Source organism: Pipistrellus kuhlii, unplaced genomic scaffold (genome assembly GCF_014108245.1).
Source record: "Pipistrellus kuhlii isolate mPipKuh1 unplaced genomic scaffold, mPipKuh1.p scaffold_m20_p_6, whole genome shotgun sequence".
In the NCBI taxonomy this organism is placed as follows: domain Eukaryota; kingdom Metazoa; phylum Chordata; class Mammalia; order Chiroptera; family Vespertilionidae; genus Pipistrellus; species Pipistrellus kuhlii.
The window spans coordinates 52,501,558-52,520,090 of NW_023425562.1; the positions used below are offsets into that span (position 1 = coordinate 52,501,558).

Here is an 18,533-nt window from a genome sequence, read left to right on the forward strand (position 1 = left end):
CTCTTTTTTTTTTTTTAAATAAAATATCACATTGCTAAAGGAGTTTTTCTTTTTCTTTTTTAAAAATATTTTTTTATTGATTTCAGAAAGAAAGGAAGAGGGAGAGAGAGAAACATCAATGATGAGAGAGAATAATTGATTGGCTGCCTCCTGCATGCCCCTCACTGGGTATTGAGCCCGCAACCCTGGCTTGTGCCCTTGACTGGAATCGAACCTGAGACCCTTCAGTCCGCAGGCCGGTGCTCTATCCACCGAGCCAAAACAGCCAGGACTGAGTATGCATCACTTGAGAAATGATTAGAACATTGTCCTGTGTGACCACAACAACATTATTATCACACCTAACAAAATTAGTAATAATTTCCTAATTATCCTAAAAATGTGCTTTACATCTTTTTTTCAAACCAAGATTCAATAAAGGACTATATACTGCATTTGATCTTTAAGTCTTTTAAATCTCTCCCTCTTTTTTTTTAAATTATTTTATTGATTTTTCACAGAGAGGAGGAGAGAGGGATAGAGAGTTAGAAACATCGATGAGAGAGAATCATCGATCAGCTGCCTCTTGCACACCCCCCACTGGGGATGTGCCCGCAACCACAGTACATGCCCTTGACTGGAATCGAACCCGGGACCTTTCAGTCTGCAGGCCGACGCTCTACCACTGAGCCAAACCGGTCCCGGCTTAAATCTCTTTTAATGTAGAATAGTTTTATCTAACTTTTACTAAGATGGCAAGCCAATTGTGTTAAGAAATCCTATATTCTAGATTTGTCTAATTATTTTCTCGTGGTGGTAAATTGTTCTTTTGTCTCCTGTTAAAAAATTGCTAGGTTCAGTTAGCCTGCAGACTGAAGAGTCCCAGGTTTGATTCCAGTCAAGGGCACATGCCTGGGCTTCGGGTTCAATCCTCAGTAAGGGGTGTGCAGGAGGCAGCCAATCAATAATCCTCTCTCATCATTGATGTTTCTCTTTCCCTTCCTTTCTGGAATCAATAAAAATATATTTTTTTAAAAACTTGCTAGATTCAGGTTAAACTTCTTTTGGCAAGACTGTTTCATAGGTAATGCTGTGCATTTCATACTGTACATAATTTCTGATTGTTTCTGTGCTAATGATGCTAAGGTTGAACATTGTGTTCAGGTGTTGACAGTTCTTCCATTGTGAAGTTATTTTTCCCATTGACAAGACGAATCTGGGATGATACTTGGACATCATGTGCTATCCAGTTGTGTGTCACAAAGTTTTATATTTATTAATGATTTTTACCTGAATTATTTTATTAGGGATTTCAAAATTATATTTTTTAAACAATATATTTCTTTTTACATTTAAGTTGGCATTCTTCTATAATAAAGAGCTTTCATTAACTGGAGCTATTTAGCTACCCTGAAATGATTTCATTTATAAATCTGTTGTACAATACATTGGAAATGTGGAATCAATAGTATGCTTGCTTTTAAAATTTCTCCTGAATATCACATTTTTTTCTTAGATTCCTCATAAAAAATCAAAAGAGCTCTAGTAAGAATTGAAATCAATAGGTAATCTAGAAATTTAAAATGTAGGTGAGCAAGATAACTGGTGTTTAATCTTAGCAAACCCAGCGAAATAGAATATATTATTTTTTGATAGATAACCATAAGTGAACAAATGAGTCTCTTGAGATAGCTATAACCTGTTTTCTCTCTCTGCATTTCAAACTAATTAATCATTATTTTTATATTAATTCTTTATTAATAGATTTTAAGTGGAATCTTCTCAATGTAGTTATCTAAAAAGTTACTTTAAAAAGTTTTTCTGGAAGGAAGGTCAACAATTTTTTTCATAGACTCTTTCAATTTTGTGTTTTTTTTAAGCATTTGTGTAGTGCCCCATAGGTACTGTTAAACTGGTAATTCCTGAATTTAAATTAGCTGACTTGTGTGTCTGCCAATAGAGAGTTTTTCAAATCTTGATACATAGCCTTATACCATGACCAGTGTGACCTCTTTAGAAGACTCTCTAAGTCCAGATTTTTTTAGTTGGTTTCCTTCTTTCCAATTAAAGGTTCTTTTGGAAAATGTTTCTTAAATTTTAATTTCTCTTATTACAGTTGTTTCAACTTTGGAACAGCTGCTAAATAGCTACTGTTTTTCATGCAATTTAAGCAATCACTTTTCCTTGCTGATCAGCAGCTTTTAAGCCCTAAAAATCTCTTTAAGCTTTGTTTATTTACCTTTAAAGTTCTTTAAACTCTGTAAAATGCAGATGGCAGTTGATTAAGGGCAGTGGTATTTCTAAAGGATTTTCTGAATGCTGGTGTTTCTTAACCACCCAGATCACACTGTTCCTTATTAATAATTACAATACCAGACTAAAGTGCTTTAATCAAATGTCAAAATTTCCCTCAATATTTACTTATAATATGGAACTTCCCCTCCTCCCCCATAAGATTGCTTAGATTCATTTTTGAAAAGCATTTGCCCTTGGAGTTTGTTGACTATTCCAAAAATAAAAGTTAATACATTTTTCCATTTATTAAAATAATATAACTATATTACAGCATATTTAGCTGTAATATTTAGCCTAGCACAATTATTGTTTGCATTTTAAAAAAAATATTTTATTGATATTTTATAGAGAGGAAGGGAGAAGGATAGAGAGTTAAAACATCGATGTGAGAGAAACATCCATCAGCTGCCTCTTGCACACCCCCTACTGGGGATGTGCCCGCATCCAAGGTATATACCCTTGACCGGAATCGAACCTGGGACCTTTCAGTCCACAGGCCAATGCTCTATCCACTGAGTCAAACTGGTTTCGGCCATATTGTTTGCATTTTAGTTTATTGATTTTTAGTCTTTTTTTCTTATCCATCCTAAAAAAGAAAGCATAGTTATAATTATAATTTTAGTTTACATAAGAATTCTTTTTTAATCTTTACCCAAGGATATTTTTTCCACTGATTTTTAGAGAGAGGGAAAGACAGAGAAGTATTGATGTGAGAGGGACACATTGATTGGTTATCGGTTGCCTCCTGCATATGCCACGACTAGGGACTGGTCTGGGGAGAAGCCTGCAACCGAAGTATGTGCCCTTGATGGGAATCAAACCCAGGACCCTTCATTCCTTAGGCCAAACTCTATCCACTTAGCAAAAGAGGAGGGCTTTAGAAACCTTGGCTTCTCAGAAACTTTTTTTTTCTTAAATATATTTTATTGATTTTTTACAGAGAGGAGGAGAGAGGGATAGAGAGCTAGAAACGTCGATGAGAGAGAAACATCGACCAGCTGCCTCTTGCACACCCCCTACCGGGGATGTGCCCGCAACCAAGGTACATACCCTTGACCGGAATCGAACCCGGGCCCTTTCAGTCCGCAGACCGACGCTCTACCACTGAGCCAAACCGGTTTCGGCAGTTTCTCAGAAACTTTTATCAGGACAGGAGTAAGGCAAGTCTTGGGAAGCTTCTTGTGTTGTGGGGTCAACCAAAGGCTTATATAAATTCTCAAAAAGCAATTGTTTTATTTTCTTATGATCTCTTATTCCCTCCTCCCCATACTCTAGACTTACAAAAAGGTAGCATCCTATATAATAAAAGGGTAATATGCAAATTGACCCTAATGGCGGAACAATTGGGAACAACCGGTTGCTATGACACTCACTGACCACCAGGGAAAAGATACTCAATGCAGGAGCTGCCCCCTGGTGGTCAGAGTGCTCCAACAAGGGGAGTTCCACTCAGCCACAAGACAGGTTGACAGCTGCGAGCGCAGTGGCAGTGGTGGGAGCCTCTCCTGCCTCCTTGGCAGCATTAAGGAGTCCTACTGGCTAAGTTGTCAGTCGGATATCCCTGAGGTCTCCCGGGCTGCCAGAGGGATGTCTGACTGCCAGCTTAGGCCCAATCCCCTGGGGAGCGGGCCTAAGCTGGCAGGTGGACATCCCCCAAGGGGTTCTGGATTGTGAGAAGGCGCAGGCTGGGCTCAGAGACCCCTCTCCTCCAGTGCACAGATTTCGTGCACTGAGCCTCTAGTATAACATAATAGACGTATAGACATATATATATATATATATATATATATATATATATATATGTATATATATATATATGTATATATATATGTATATATATATAAAAGAAATATGGAGTCTACATTATTGATTATATAATTATGCATTACCATGCTTTTTCTGTATTCTCTTTTCAAAGGTTTTCTTATTGTCCACTTGGCACATGCTTCAGGAATAACATTCACCATGGTTTTGGATGACCTTCCAAACTTAGAAGACATCTATAATTCCTTGTGTTCGTCAACAGCGGAAGACTCAGAGATGGATTTTGACTCCGGACTAGAAGATGATGACACAAAAAGTGATAGTATTTTGGAGGATTCGACAATTTTTGTAGCCTTCAAAGGAAATATAGATGATAAAGACTTCAAATGGAAATTGGACACAATATTGGAGAATGTGCCCAATTTGTTACACATGGGTAATTTGCTTTAATTACTTTTGCCTTCTAAGTATTTGCCCTTCTATAACTATTTTGAGTTTTCCATAGTAAAATTTTGCTGTACTGGTTTGAAAGACTCATTTTAATTGTAAAGTTAGAATTTTAGGACTTTTTCCTTTTCAAGAAATGCTGTGGTGTTTCTTTTAAGTTCATGGAGGAATTGAACTTAAATAGCATATGTAAATAACCTGCTTTAGTGGACAGGAGTAAGTCTCAAAACCCAAATATATTTATTGTTTCTAACTCTCTGGCCTTATGTATAAAATGAGGAGTGTAGACTGGATCTTTAAGTCTTTTGCTCCATGGTTCTACTTAAAGTATGCTTGAAATTTGTTTTCTTAAACTTTAGATAGAGGATCCTGAATCTAGCCATCAGCCGCATGTTATGGCCCACTTTCATTTTTTTGTTTTTTGTTTTTTAATTTTTTAATGTTTGAGTTTCATTGCGCATGCTTTAAAATTTTATATATTTTACATAAAAATCCATATTTTGCATTTGTCTGTAAAAATAAAAAGGTGTGATAGTTTTGAGTTCTCCCTCTGCCCCAGATGATGCTGAACAGCACCAAAGACAGCCCCTCATCTCCACAACTTCCATCTGATTTCGTCACACATTTACTTTACCTGTCTCGGTCTTGTGGCCATTTGTGTGTGTGTGTGTGTGGGGGGGGGGGGGTTGTTTGTTTTTAAATATATTTTTATTGATTTTTTTACAGAGAAGAAGGGAGAGAGAGCTAGAAACGTCGATGAGAGAGAAACATCGACCAGCCGCCTCTTGCATACCCCCTACCGGGGATGTGCCTGCAACCAACGTACATGCCCTTGACCAGAATCGAATCTGGGACCTTTCAGTCCGCAGACCGAGGCTCTATCACTGAGCCAAACTGGTTTCGGCGGGTTTTTTGTTTTTGTGTGTGTGTGTTTTTGGCAATTTTGCACTTTATTTTTTATTTGTTTGTTTGTTTGTTTAAAGTATTACATATGTCTCCTTTTCCCCCAATTGATCCCCTCCCCCTCGTTTATGTTTTTTAATCTTAGTTCAGATGTTTCCCATCTTTCTTGGTAGGACAATTATTTAATCTCTTCAGACATAGTGCAAAGCCTAGGTTTTATCTTTCTATCACAAATCTTGATTTAATCAAGTGCTCATTAGCTTTTTTTAGGCGTGCGTTGTTTTTTTCTTCTTTTGAGATTTGATGTCAGGAGGGAAGCTGCTGTAGTTTATTTTTCAAATATTTTTTTAGTGTGTTGTGTAAGATTTCTTTGTAGTGAATGTATTATTTAGCATAGTATTAGAGAATTTTTTGTTAAAGTTGCAGTTATTACTGTCATTGTCACCATAATCACAGTCATAATATGTCACTTTATGAGGGCCCAGCTGGGCCTGAACTTGCTTATTGCTCTTAATTACACATTTCCCCCCCTCCCTTGTTTTTAAATAGCTGAGTCAGTTTTTTCATGGCTTTTAAACAAATTACCAAACCCTGATCTATGCAGTTATTAGATTATATTCTTAGTGCAAAAATGTATTTTAAGTCATATCTTCTCAAATATAATGGAACTTTTAAAAACTTTTGATAAAATGTAGCTATATTTGATAAAATGTAGTCTAGACCACGTGCAAGATTCCAGTACTCTTCAGGTTAGGAAGAAGCCCTGTAGCATCTGTATTCTGTGGAGACAGGATCCCAAGCTTCCTGCCTTTTGCTATTGAAGGCATAGTGTCATGGAAGAGAAATTGACCTGAGAATCAGAGCAGGATTTTAATGCCATCTCTGATGCTGCCAGGTAGCCACAGGGTCATGGGCCAGTCACTCAGCCTTTCTGGGCTTCCGTTTTCTTACCTATAAAATAGACTTGAACTAAACATTGCCTAATTCTTTCTAAATTTCTGTGATTTTATTATCTCACTGCTCTTAGCAAGTGATCTATTTTTACCACATTAGAACAAGTGAACTTCATGTCTGGGTAAGTTAACTCTCAATGTATAATGGTTTTGGAGTCGGCAGGGGTTTTAGGCTACATCTAGGCACTTTCCCCCATCCATGGATATTTTTTATTTTAAGAACAGATATACCCACAAGTTCATTTCCTTTATTTTTTTAGTCCTTGCCCGAGGATATTTTTCCATTGATTTTTTTTTTCCTAGGGAGAGTAGAAGATAGAGGGAAAGACAGAGAAACATTGATGTGAGAGAAACACATCAATTGGTTGCCTCCTGCATGAGTCCTGACCAGGGCCCAGGTCAGGGAGAAGCCTATAACCAAAGTATGTGCCCTGGTCGACACTCCATCCATTGAGCCAAACTAGCTAGAGCAAGACCATTTTCTTAATATTGAAATGTGAAACTGAATAGAGAATACAAAAGATTTAACTTAGCCGAATTTTAACAAAAGGGAAAATTATTTTGTCTGGCATTGTTGGGGGGAAAAAAGTTTTTAGTCTGCTAACTGGTCCTGGGATTTGTTTTTCCATCTGTAAAATATAATTACAAACAATATTACCTCCTCAATTAGCTAATTTTTATATCTTCTTTTAAAAACATGCCCTGAAGTTTGCATTGATTTTTCAGACTTGCTGAAATGTAATGCTTTTATATCCTAACTGAAGCTTGGTTGTCAAATTTTGTTGTTTCCCCCTCAGTTTCATGTGCTTCAGTAGAAATTGTACTCTTATTTAAAGTAAGTAAAGATTTAAAAATCAAAGACATAAAGAATCAAGACTTAAGCCCTCCTTAAACTGAAACATTTATAGGACATTATAAGATATGTTTGCTCTCTGTCTCGATAATTATTTTCCACAGTGATGCTCAGTGAATATTTAAATATGAGTATTAAAATTTCAGATATTTTATTTGAAGAGGTAAAATTACTTAACCTTTTCTTATTTTTCCTTTTTCTGCGTAACCTTTTTATAAGTAAATTTACTAGTGACTTTTATAGTGCTGTTTCTTTAAATAAGCTGCAGATTCCTTCGTATGTATTCAACAGTTGGCATATCTGCCAATTGAATTTTTATAGAATTGAAATTGGAGACTAAATGTTCTCAGTTTCTCAGTTCACATACATTAATCTGAGTCCAGACTAGATATTATTCTATTAATTTAAACTTAACCTCTCTCTTCTCTCATATTCCCTACTCTGTTTTACTGCTTTCCATTTATTCAGTAGCTATGGTGTATGTAGTAGGTCCTGTACTAGGTTTCTGGGACATATATCATTTAGCAATCACAACCTCTATTTCATGATTTTAAAGAAGAGAAAGGTAATTTTCAGAAAGATCAAATAACTTGTTCATGGGCACCCTGATGCTAAGTGGCAAAGTTAGTATTAGATTTGAAGTCTGACACCAAAGCCTAAGCTTCTTAGCTACTCCAAGCTAGTGCTTTGCCTGTTCTTTTATCTTTTTGTTATTGTTTGTTTCATGTCTTTTAGTGGCTAAAAGATTACTAATATTATTCTCTTTCTTTCATAACGAAGAATCCAGCAAGCTAAAGGTACAGAAGGTGGAGCCCTGGAATAGTGTGCGTGTGACATTCAACATCCCCCGAGAAGCAGCGGAGCGGCTGCGGATCCTGGCTCAGAGCAACAACCAGCAGCTTCGGGATCTGGGGATTCTCTCCGTTCAGATTGAAGGTGCCCATCTAGACACATATCATAACAGCAGAATGTGGCATGATTTCCTGTGCTGATTTAATCTTCAGTTTCAGAATGCCAAGTAATTTATGTAATCTGTGCTGCCCATTGTAGCACCTTAGGATAAAGAGGAATTGAACCTCTAGTTGGGTCCTGATGCTTTAGCATCTGTAGTCTCAGACTCCATTCCTATGGCTGATTTGGCTGTTGGCTTGTCATACTTTGATTTTACTGGCATTCTGACCAGAAACTGATTTGTCTTTTGAAGAACATCTAATTTCAGTTGCTTCCTTCTACCAACTAAGCCTTAGTTTTTATATCTTTACTTAGCTAACAGAGATTAGGAGACCCTAAACAATTCTTTTGTAGTAGTATTCATTTTTCAAATACTTTGCCAGAGTGATCTTTTCAAAATGAAAATAAACTATATAAACACACACAGCTTAAACTTAAATCCCTGCTATGGCTTGCTATTGTTCAAAAGACCAGACTCTCTATTATGACCTCAGGCTTTGCATGGTCTGATCTCTACCTTTTTCATCCAGCCTTATCTTGTACAACTCTCTCTTTGCTGTGTTCCAGCCTTTCCAGCTTGCTTTTGGTTCCTTGAATATACATTTCTTCCTCCTGCCACAGGTCCTTGGCATTGATGGAATATTGTTCCCTATCATTTTCCCTTAAACATCTCCTCAGCTTCCAGTATCAGCTTATATCTTCTTGAAGATGTATTTTTTAAACTCCTTGACACAGTCATAGTTTTTTGTTATGTATACTCACCAAAGTCTGCATTTTCCCCCCTCAGGTCACACTTTTATTAGAGCAGTTATTTGATGATTGTTTTGTTCCCCCAAAGACTGCAAGCTCAAGTAGGATAGAGATATCTTGTTTGGCTTATTGTTGGATCGCTGCTTGACTGTACATATTTTAGGTTCTTTGGTAGATTTATGTTGAATGAAACCAAAGGAAGCACATATTATAATGGCAACACTTTGTTTCAGGGCTCAGAATACAGTGCTAAATAAAATACAGTCCTTGTTTTTATGAAATCAAAAGGAGTTCATGACCTTGGTGAGGCAAACAAACCTGTGAAAGGTGTAAGTACCAAGTGTGGGGAAGCACAAAGGAGGCTCTATCTTTGGGTGCCCAGTGAACCAAAACCATCTCCTTCCCTCTTACATTGATGCAGGCAGGTGGCAACCAACATTTTCAGTCTTCCCTTCCACTGGTAGGACAAGCCTTCCTGACGCTATGCTTGCTTAGAACCTAAATGCTCCACAAAACCTCAGCAGCTGAGCTCAGCCATTGTTGCGCAGTGGTTGAGTGTCAGCCTATGAACCAGAAGGTCACAATTCGATTCCTGGTCAGGGCTTGTGCCTGGGTTGTAGGGGTATGCAGGAGGCAGCTGGTCAATTGTTTCTCTCTCACATTGATGTCTCTTTCCTCTCCCTTCCTCTCTCCAAACATCAATAAAAATTTTAAAAGAAAGAAAGAAAAGTGGGGTTTAACATTACTTGATAAATGAAGGAATAGTGGCTTAAACAATAAATAGTTTATTTTGAAAAATTTGGGGTTGTCTAAAAGGATTCAGGAAAGTAAAATCAATTCATAGCAATCTACAGAATATAGTGAATTTTTAGAAATAGTGGAAATAAAACAAGTATTGGTTATAATAACACTATATTGACTTTTTTTATAAGCACATGTACTCTTTATAAGAAACACATAAGTGAAAACCCCAAATGTTTGTCGTCTCTGTTACCTATTTACCTGACTTCAAAGGGCTTTTTTGGTAGTGTTTTCCAGTGGAGAAAGGAAACACCAGTTTCTTTTAATCAGACCTACTTACTACAAGTTCTTAAAAGGGTAAGATGCTGGCTCCCCTTTATTGTTATAGCCATATATTCAAACATAAGTACCAGCAAAGAGGCAAAATAGGTAACATTTCTAGATATTATTAAATTGACATATTACAGAAAGAAGGGTTTTAACTTTTTGGTAATGTGTATCCCTAGGGATCTCCTTTCTCTCTCCACATTCTCTGAGAACTCAGGAAGGAGGGAAGTGGTGGCAGCAGCTGTTGCTTTTGTGAAACTGGTAGTAAGTTGATGCCTTTGTAAATTGTAAGGGGAGGTGTAGCCACTGTCGTAGTGTCTGCTGCAAGGGTGGAAGGACAGGTTGTTCCCTGAACAGTCTGTTCTCCAGTGAAGAACACTCCTTATACCTTCCTTTTTTTGAGTTTTGGCCAGGGAATTGGGGAGACAATTTTTTTGAGGGCATTTTGTGACCCTTCTGTAAATTCATGGTGATTTGAAGCAGAAGTCTGCAACCATTTTTTTGTAAAGGGCCAGAGAATAAATTTCTTTGACTTTGTCATAACAACTCAACTGTTGTAGCCCAAAAACAGCCATAGGCAATGTGTAAATGAGTAAGTGAGGCTGTGTTCCAATAACACTTTATTTAAGTAAACAGGCAACAGGCTAGATTTGGCCCATAAGGATAGTTGACACCTAACAGGCAAGTTTGGGAGCCAATAGTGTTCTTTACATGTTGGGTTTTGTGTGTGTGTGTGTTTTTTGTTGTTGTGTTTTTTTTTGTGTGTGTGTGTGTGTGTTTTGAGATGTGCCTTTATTGATTTCAGAGGGAAAGAGAGAGAGAAACATCAATGATGAGAATCATTGATTGGCTGCTTCCTGCATGTCCCCTACTGGAGATCAAGCTCACAACCTAGGCAGAATCAAACCCGGGACCCTTCAGTCCACAGGTTGACGCTCTATCCACTGAGCCAAACCAGCTTGGGTTCCACTTGTTCTTTGTTGTTTGTTTTTATTTTTTTAGTTATTTTTATTTTATTTTATTTTTTTAATCTTTATTGTTCAGATTATTACATTTGTTCCTCTTTTATGCACCCATAGTCCCCCTCCACCCAGTTTCCACACACCCCTCCCTCCCGCCCTTATCTCCCCCCCCACCCCACACTGTCCTGGTCCATAGGTGTATGATTTTTGTATAGTTTCTTCCTGCACCCCCCACACCCCCTTCTCCACGAGAATTGTCAGTCCACACTCTATGCCCCTGATTCTGTTATATTTACCAGTTTATTTTGTTCATCAGATTTTTTATCCACTTGATTTTTAGATTCACTTGTTGACAGATAATGTATTTGTTGTAACTTTGTTGTTCATAATTTTTATCTTTACCTTTTCTTCTTCCTCTTCTTAAAGAATACCCTTCAGCATTTCATATAATACTGGTGATGAACTCCTTTAGCTTTTTCTTATCTGCGAAGCTCTTTATCTGACCTTCAATTCTGAATGATAGCTTTGCTGGGTAGAGTAATCTTGGTGTAGGTTCTTGCTATTCATCACTTTGAATATTTCTTGCCATTCCCTTCTTACCAGCTGATAAATAAGCTGACAGTGTATAGGTACTCCCTTGTAGGTAAATAACTGTTTTCTCTTGCTGCTTTTAGGATTTTCTTTTTGTCTTTTGCCCTTGGCATTTTAATTATGATGTGTCTTGGTGTAGTCCTCTTTGGATTCCTTTTGTTTGGGGTTCTCTGTGCTTCTTGGACTTGTAAGTCTATTTCTTTTACCTGTTAGGGAAAGTTTTTTGTTATTATTTCTTCAAATAGGTTTTCAATATTTTGCTCTCTCTCTTCTTTATGGCACCCCCATAATTTGGATGTTGGTACACTTGAAGTTGTCCCATAGGCTCCTTGCACTATCTTCATATTTGTCTGTTCTTTTTTCTTTTTTCTTTTCTGATTGGGTGTTTTTTGCTTCTTTGTATTTCAAATCTTTTATTTGATTCTTAGGATCCTCTAGTCTACTGTTGGATCTCTGTATTTTATTCTTTATTTCAGTCAGTGTATGCTTAATTTCTAATTGGTCCTTTTTTATATCCTTGAGGGTCTCACTATATTTCTTGGAGGTTTCTAGAAGATACTTGAGTAACTTTATAACTGTGATTTTTTTTAACTCTATATCCAGTAGTTTCCTTTCTCCATTTCTTTCATTTGTGGCCTGTTTCTTTGTCTTTGCATTTTGGCTGCTTCCCTGAGTTGATAGAGTGGCTTTGTGTGCTAGGTGTCCTATAGGGCCTAGTGGCTCAGCCTCCCCAGTTACTTGAAGTGGACATTCTTGTGCACCCCTTTGTGGGCTGTGTGCACAGCCTTGTTGTAGTTAAGCCTTGATTGCTTTTGGTATCACTGGGAAGTATTGACCTCCAGGCCAACTGGCTGTGAGGACCAGTTGTATCTACATTGGGAGAACTTCTGTGCTGGAGACACCCTTATTGGGTAGGACTTGCTTCAGTATAGGGCTTTGGTGCTTATTGATTCTTCCCCCTAAGTGTGTCTCTTATAGATGTGAAGAGTTGTAATTTGGATGGTCTCACTCTGACCTCTGGGTACCCTTGCCTCTTGGGTCTCCCAGGAGGTGCAAAGTCAGCCACTGCTTGAGGCCACCCAGCAGGAGCTACAGAGAGATCTGCAGATTCCTCCTCTTCGTTTGGGTTTTGGAGGTTCCCAGATGAGGCCCAGCTATGAAGCAATGCAAGCTGCTGTGGAGCCTTAGGTCTTCTTTTGGAAGCTCTGGGGCTCTCTGACCAGCAGCAATTTGTTAGATTGCAAAAGGCCAGGCCATTCATAATGCAAAAGCTTCTGCACATAGCTTGGGTGGGGTTGTAAATTGGGTGGGGCAGGGTCTCAGAGAATCACCAGGGCAGAGCAAACAGCAATGGCTGCCATTAGCCCTGCCCCTAAGAGGCCCCTTGGTCTCTGTGTCCTGTGGCACCATGCAGAAACAATAATTGCTGCAAACACCTCTGAGAGAAAGCTGCCCCTCGCGTTCCGGCCTAATGCCAGACAGTCCAGTTTTGAGGTATGAGTCTGGGTCCCCAGAGTCTCGCCCAGAACTGGAGTTCAGAGCAGTCGGGAACTTGTATCTTCCTCCCAATTGAGAAAGACAACAGTGTACCCAGTTGCCAGCCCCTTTCACGCGCCTCTGTACTTCCACACTTCCACACATCCGCACCTGCTACCGGACTCAGTGCACTTTTCTCTTTCCTTTTTAGTTGTAGAATTTCCATTCAGCCAGCCTTCCCATGGTTCTGGATGATATTAGTTTTGTCTTTTAGTTGTAGTTTTGATGTGATTGTGCACGGCAGCAAGTTCAGATGTTTATGCCACCAACTTGGTTGTCCTTGTTGTTTGTTTTTAATAAAACTTAGCAGTAGTTACATGTAGTTGGCAGTTAGGGGAATAATAGCAGTATAATGTGAAAACTGTTTATTCATATGTGATTGTTCCTGTGCAGGTGAACTAGAATAGTGGGACTAGGAGGATAAATATTCATAAGAGGGCTAGGGGGAGCCTTTAGTTCAGCTGCTGCATAGGTGGAAGTCCTTTCAGCTTTATTTTAAGAAAATTTGCCGAAACCCGTTTGACTCAGTGGATAGAGTGTTGGCCTGCGGACTGAAAGGTCCCGGGTTCAATTCCGGTCAAGGGCATGTACCTTGGTTGCGGGCACATCCCCAGTAGGGGGTGTGCAAGAGGCAGCTGATCGATGATTCTCTCTCATTGATGTTTCTAACTCTCTATCCCTTTCTCTTCCTCTCTGTAAAAAATCAATAAAATATATTTTTTTTTTAAAAAGAAAATTAAAAATGAGATCTTACACTCAAGTATGTTCCCCAGAAGTGCACCCCCCAGCATTTCATGGCTCTCGGCTTGTGACAAGTTTCATTTCCTCCTGTGCCTGCCTTAATGGCAATCCACTGGCTCAGAGCACCACTGCATCTGCATTATCTTAGCACCTTTCACCAGGCATTCCACTCTAGCATTTTGGGACATGTTATCTCTATCAATTTTTGTTTTTATTAGAGCTCTGGTTACAGAGCTGCATGAGTTTTGAGTTTGCCCCAACAATATTTTTCTACTAAAACCTGTAATTTTCAGTGTGAGATTTTATAGAATGGGAGGTTTTTCAGGAATGCATTTATCATATAGGAAAATGCCTATAATTCTTTGTAAGGTTATATAAGATGACTCTTCATCATATAGTCAGTAAATAGATAATGAGTACCTACCATGTGCCAGGCACTGTTCTGTGTATATAAAGTGCATAACTAGGGTAGACTTATAAGTTATCACCTTTGAGAGTAAAATAACCATCCTGAAACAACAGATATAAAGGAACTAGGACAGACTTTGTATATGATGGGAATGCAGACAAGAAAGCAGTAAATAAGTATTCACATGGGATGTGCTCTGAAGAAATAGCAGGCTGTCCTGATAGGGTGACATAACATTGGATAAGATGGTTAGAGGAGGCCTTTCTGGGCCTGTGACACTTAAGATTACATGAAAATTGAGGCATTGACTTAATGTGAGAATAGTGCAGGAGTCCTAGGTAAAGGGAGCATCATTCTTGAAGATCTTAAGGTGTGAAGCAGGTTTGTGTACCCCGGAAACTAAAAAAAATGCCACAAAGGCTGAATCCTCTTTAAAAAAAAAAATAAAAATAAAAAAAAAAATATATATATATATATATATATATATATATATATATATATATATATATATAATTGATTTTTTTTTTTTTTTTACAGAGAGGAAGAGAAAGGGATAGATAGTTAGAAACATTGTTGAGAGAGAATCATCGACCAGCTGCCTCTTGCACACTTCCTACTGGGGATGTGCCCACAACCAAGGTACATGCCCTTGACCGGAATCGAACCCGGAACCTTTCAGTCCGCAGGCCGACGCTCTATCCACTGAGCCAAACCAGTTTCTGCTGAATCCTTTTTATTGAAGGAGAAAATAGTGTAAGTTTTTGAGGTTAGAGACATAGGCAAGGGCCACATCTGGGCTGTCCAGTATAATAGCCACAAGCCATATATGGATATTGAGCACTGGAAATATGCTTTAAGTGTAAAATACATTCTAGATTTTGAAGACTTAGCTTTCCCCCAAAAGAATGTAAAGTATCTCATTAATAATTTTTATATTAATTGTATGTTGAAATAATATGTTACATGTATTGGGTTAATAAAAAAAAGTATATTGCCATTAACTTCAGCTTATTTTTACTCAGCTTCTAGAAATTTTTAAATTGCATGTGTTGCTTATATTATATTTCTGTTGAGCAGCAATGGGCTAGATAAATCATTAGAGGCATTGTAGACCCTATTAAGAAGTTTGACTTGCATTTCTAAAGCAGTGAGAAGAAATGGAGTAGTTTTAAGTAGAGAAATGGCATGATCTGATGTCCATTATAAGAACAGTACTCTTTCTGCTTAAGATGTCATAGCAGGATTGGTATATTAATAGTCCTTTCCTTTCATTGGAAACCCTCAAGATCTATATTTTTCTCTTTTATTCCTAACTCCCATAGGCAACCTAGAGCATCTTTGTAGAATTTGGTTATTGGTCTCTCTCTCTCTTTCTCTTTTTTTTTAAATTATATTTTTATTGATTTCAGCGGGAGGAAGGGAGTCGGAGAGAGAAACATCCATGATGAGAGAGAATCATGGATTGGCTGCCTCCTGCACTCCCCCTCCTGGGGATTGAGCTCACAACCTGGGCATGTGCCCTGACCAGGAATCAAACCGTGACCTCCTGGTTCATAGGTCGACACTCAACCCCTGAGCCACATTGGCTGGGCTGGTGATTGGTCACAGGATGTTTGTTTCCTATGACTAACCAACCTGCCTGGTTAAAACAGAAAACTAACGTACATCACTGACAAGACAGAGGAAACTGTTGTGCTCTCATTAGGTACCTTTTTTTTTTTTCATTAGTTTCCTTTTTAAAAAATATATATATTTCATTGATTATTTTACAGAGAGGAAGGGAGAGAGATAGAGAGTTAGAAACATCCATGAAAGAGAAATATCAATCAGCTGCCTCCTGCACACCTGCTACTGGGCATGTGCTCACAATCAAGGTACATGCCCTTAACTAGAGTCGAACCTGAGAACCTTCAGTCCACAGGCCTACGCTCTATCCACTGAGCCAAACCAGCTAGGGTTAGCTTCCTTCTTTATCATCTGATAATGTAAAGAAAGACGAGTGAATGAAAACTTTCAACTCCTCAGCCACAGGCCAGCTATACTTTTATTTGTCCACAAGGTGGTGCTGTTCTCCAGAGTAACAGCAGTCAAAATTTTAAAGGGGTGAAGCACCCCAAAACTTACTTCAAATACTTATTGATTGGTTGATTGATTGATTTTAGAGTGGAAGGGAAAGGAAGAGAAACATCCTTCTGCTGCCTCCTGCACAGCCCCTCCTGGAGATTGAGCCTTCAACATGGGCATGTGCCCTAACTGAGAATCGAACCAGCAATCTTTTGGTGCTTGGGGCAGCACTCATCCAACTGAGCCACACCAGCCAGGGCTCAAAGACCTTTTTATCATTAAACCAAGTAATATTTAAGTTGCCTCTAACTTTAGGGTACACTCAATTGGAACACTTCTAGTGACATACCAGGTTATTAGATTCAAATTAGATAAAATTTTGTAGGCATTAACAATCCTATACAAATGTCCTAATCATCAGATATTTGTCTCAGAGATAGATTAGTAGAAACCTGTCTACTCCTTGTTTTTTTTATTAAAGTTGACATACAGTGATATATCAGTTTCTTGTATGCAACATAGTGATTAAACATTTATATAACTTACGAAGTGATAACCCCAATAAGTCTAAAACCCATCTGATACCATATATAGTTATTACAATACTGGAGGCCCAGTGCACTGGAGGAGGCCGCTCAGCCTAGCCTGCCCCCCTCACAGTCTGGGAGCCCTCGAGGACAGGAGGCGACCTGGCGATCAGGGGAAGGCAACGTTCCCATCACACCTCTGCTGCTGCTACTGTTGGCAGCGCAAGCCTTGGCTGGCCCTGGTTGCCTGTGCTTCGGGCCCTCCCTGAGAGGCTGAGGGGTTGAGGGTGGGTCCAGCTGTACCGCACACAGCTCCAGCTGTACCGCGGGGCTGACAGGACTGAGGGACTCCAGTGGGGATGAGGAGACTGGGTACTGCTATCTTGTGATGGTCTGATGGTCAATTTGCATATTCTCTCTTTATTAGATAGGCTTATTGACTATGTTTCTATGCTGTATTTTACATCCCCATGACTATTTTTATAACTGGCAATTTTTGCTTCTCAATCTTAGTTTTCACAAACTTTTTCACCCATCCCCAGCCCCCATCTCCCTCCATCTGGCAACCATCTATTCTCTGTATTGATGAGTTTTTCCCTGTTTTTTTTTGTTCTTTTATTTTGTTTTTTAGATTCCACATATAAGTATTAGCACTTAACTAATACCCTCTAGGTCCATCCATGTTGCATATGGCACAATTTCATTCATTTTTATGGCTAAGTTATATATGCCATTGTATATGTGTACCACATCTTTATCCATTTGTGTGCTATGGGCACTTAACGGCCTATTTACTCTTCATTGCATCAATTTTTCTGCTGGATATCTTTATATTGCAGTTATTTAAAGGGAAATGGCATTTTGCCCACAAATATTACAGTGCCCCCATTCTGTTTTTTTTTCTATACACACACATACATTCTCTCCCTCCCCCTATGAGCTGATTGAAAATAAATATTTAGAGTTCCTTGCTCTTTGCTGATGCTATGTATCATTAATCATTGCCCATCTCTATATTGTGAGAATTGGTTATGTTCTTGTGCTTCATGTAAGTAAACCTTAGAGAAAACTACAAGTCTTGTATGCCTTTTTAAAAAAATGAAATTTGCGTTTATTCTGATGATTTCCTTTTTATATCCTGACTGTCATTTTCAGGGGAAGGTGCTATCAACCTGGCTTTGGCTCAGAACCGAAGCCAAGATGTGAGAATGAATGGACCCATGGGAGGTGGAAGTTCATTAAGAATGGAGCCAGGATTTCCTATGGCAGGTGGTCCAGGTGAGATCTCTCACTCAATTGTACGACATTTTACTAGTTGCCTCTTTTTTTGCTTTCTTTGCTAATGTATGTTCATTTGGGTCCTACAAGATAGGCAGGGTTTCCTGACACATCTCTGTTTATTAGCTCAGGAAATAAAGACATGAAATCACTCTTGGGAGGCCAGCTAGTATTTACAATCTTTGGGGCTCAAGCTTAAATGTAGATGAGCACTGAGCAATGCAGCAAACATTGATTATGTTCTTGAATGATAGCACCTATGCTAACTGTTGAAAATAGAAATGAATAAAAAACGAATAAAGTATAGCCTACTTTCAGAATGTTTATAGCATAATGTAGAATGTAGGCTGAGAATCTGTGAGCTAAGAGTTCTTGCATGCTTATTTGGAATCTGTAGAAGTATGTAGGAGATTATGTGTTTTTTATATTTAGAGCTTGAAAGAGTTATAAATTATTTGCTAC

At 38.5% G+C, this 18,533-nt stretch overlaps 1 protein-coding gene across 14 annotated transcripts in view; it reads left to right on the forward strand.

Moving 5' to 3' along the window:
* NCOA6 (nuclear receptor coactivator 6) overlaps positions 1 to 18,533 on the forward strand; it is a 101,328-nt gene that overhangs the window by 28,910 nt on the left and 53,885 nt on the right. For 13 of the 14 annotated variants that reach the window (XM_036419765.2, XM_036419760.2, XM_036419762.2 and 10 more), the window contains 3 exons: positions 4,193 to 4,474; positions 7,975 to 8,130; positions 17,949 to 18,071. In XM_036419765.2, coding sequence (XP_036275658.1) covers positions 4,240 to 4,474; positions 7,975 to 8,130; positions 17,949 to 18,071 — 514 coding nt within the window. In that variant the 5' untranslated portion in view covers positions 4,193 to 4,239. Of the gene's footprint in view, positions 1 to 4,192; positions 4,475 to 7,974; positions 8,131 to 17,948; positions 18,072 to 18,533 lie in introns of those variants that run through there. The other variant, XM_045574575.1, reaches the window with a different exon arrangement.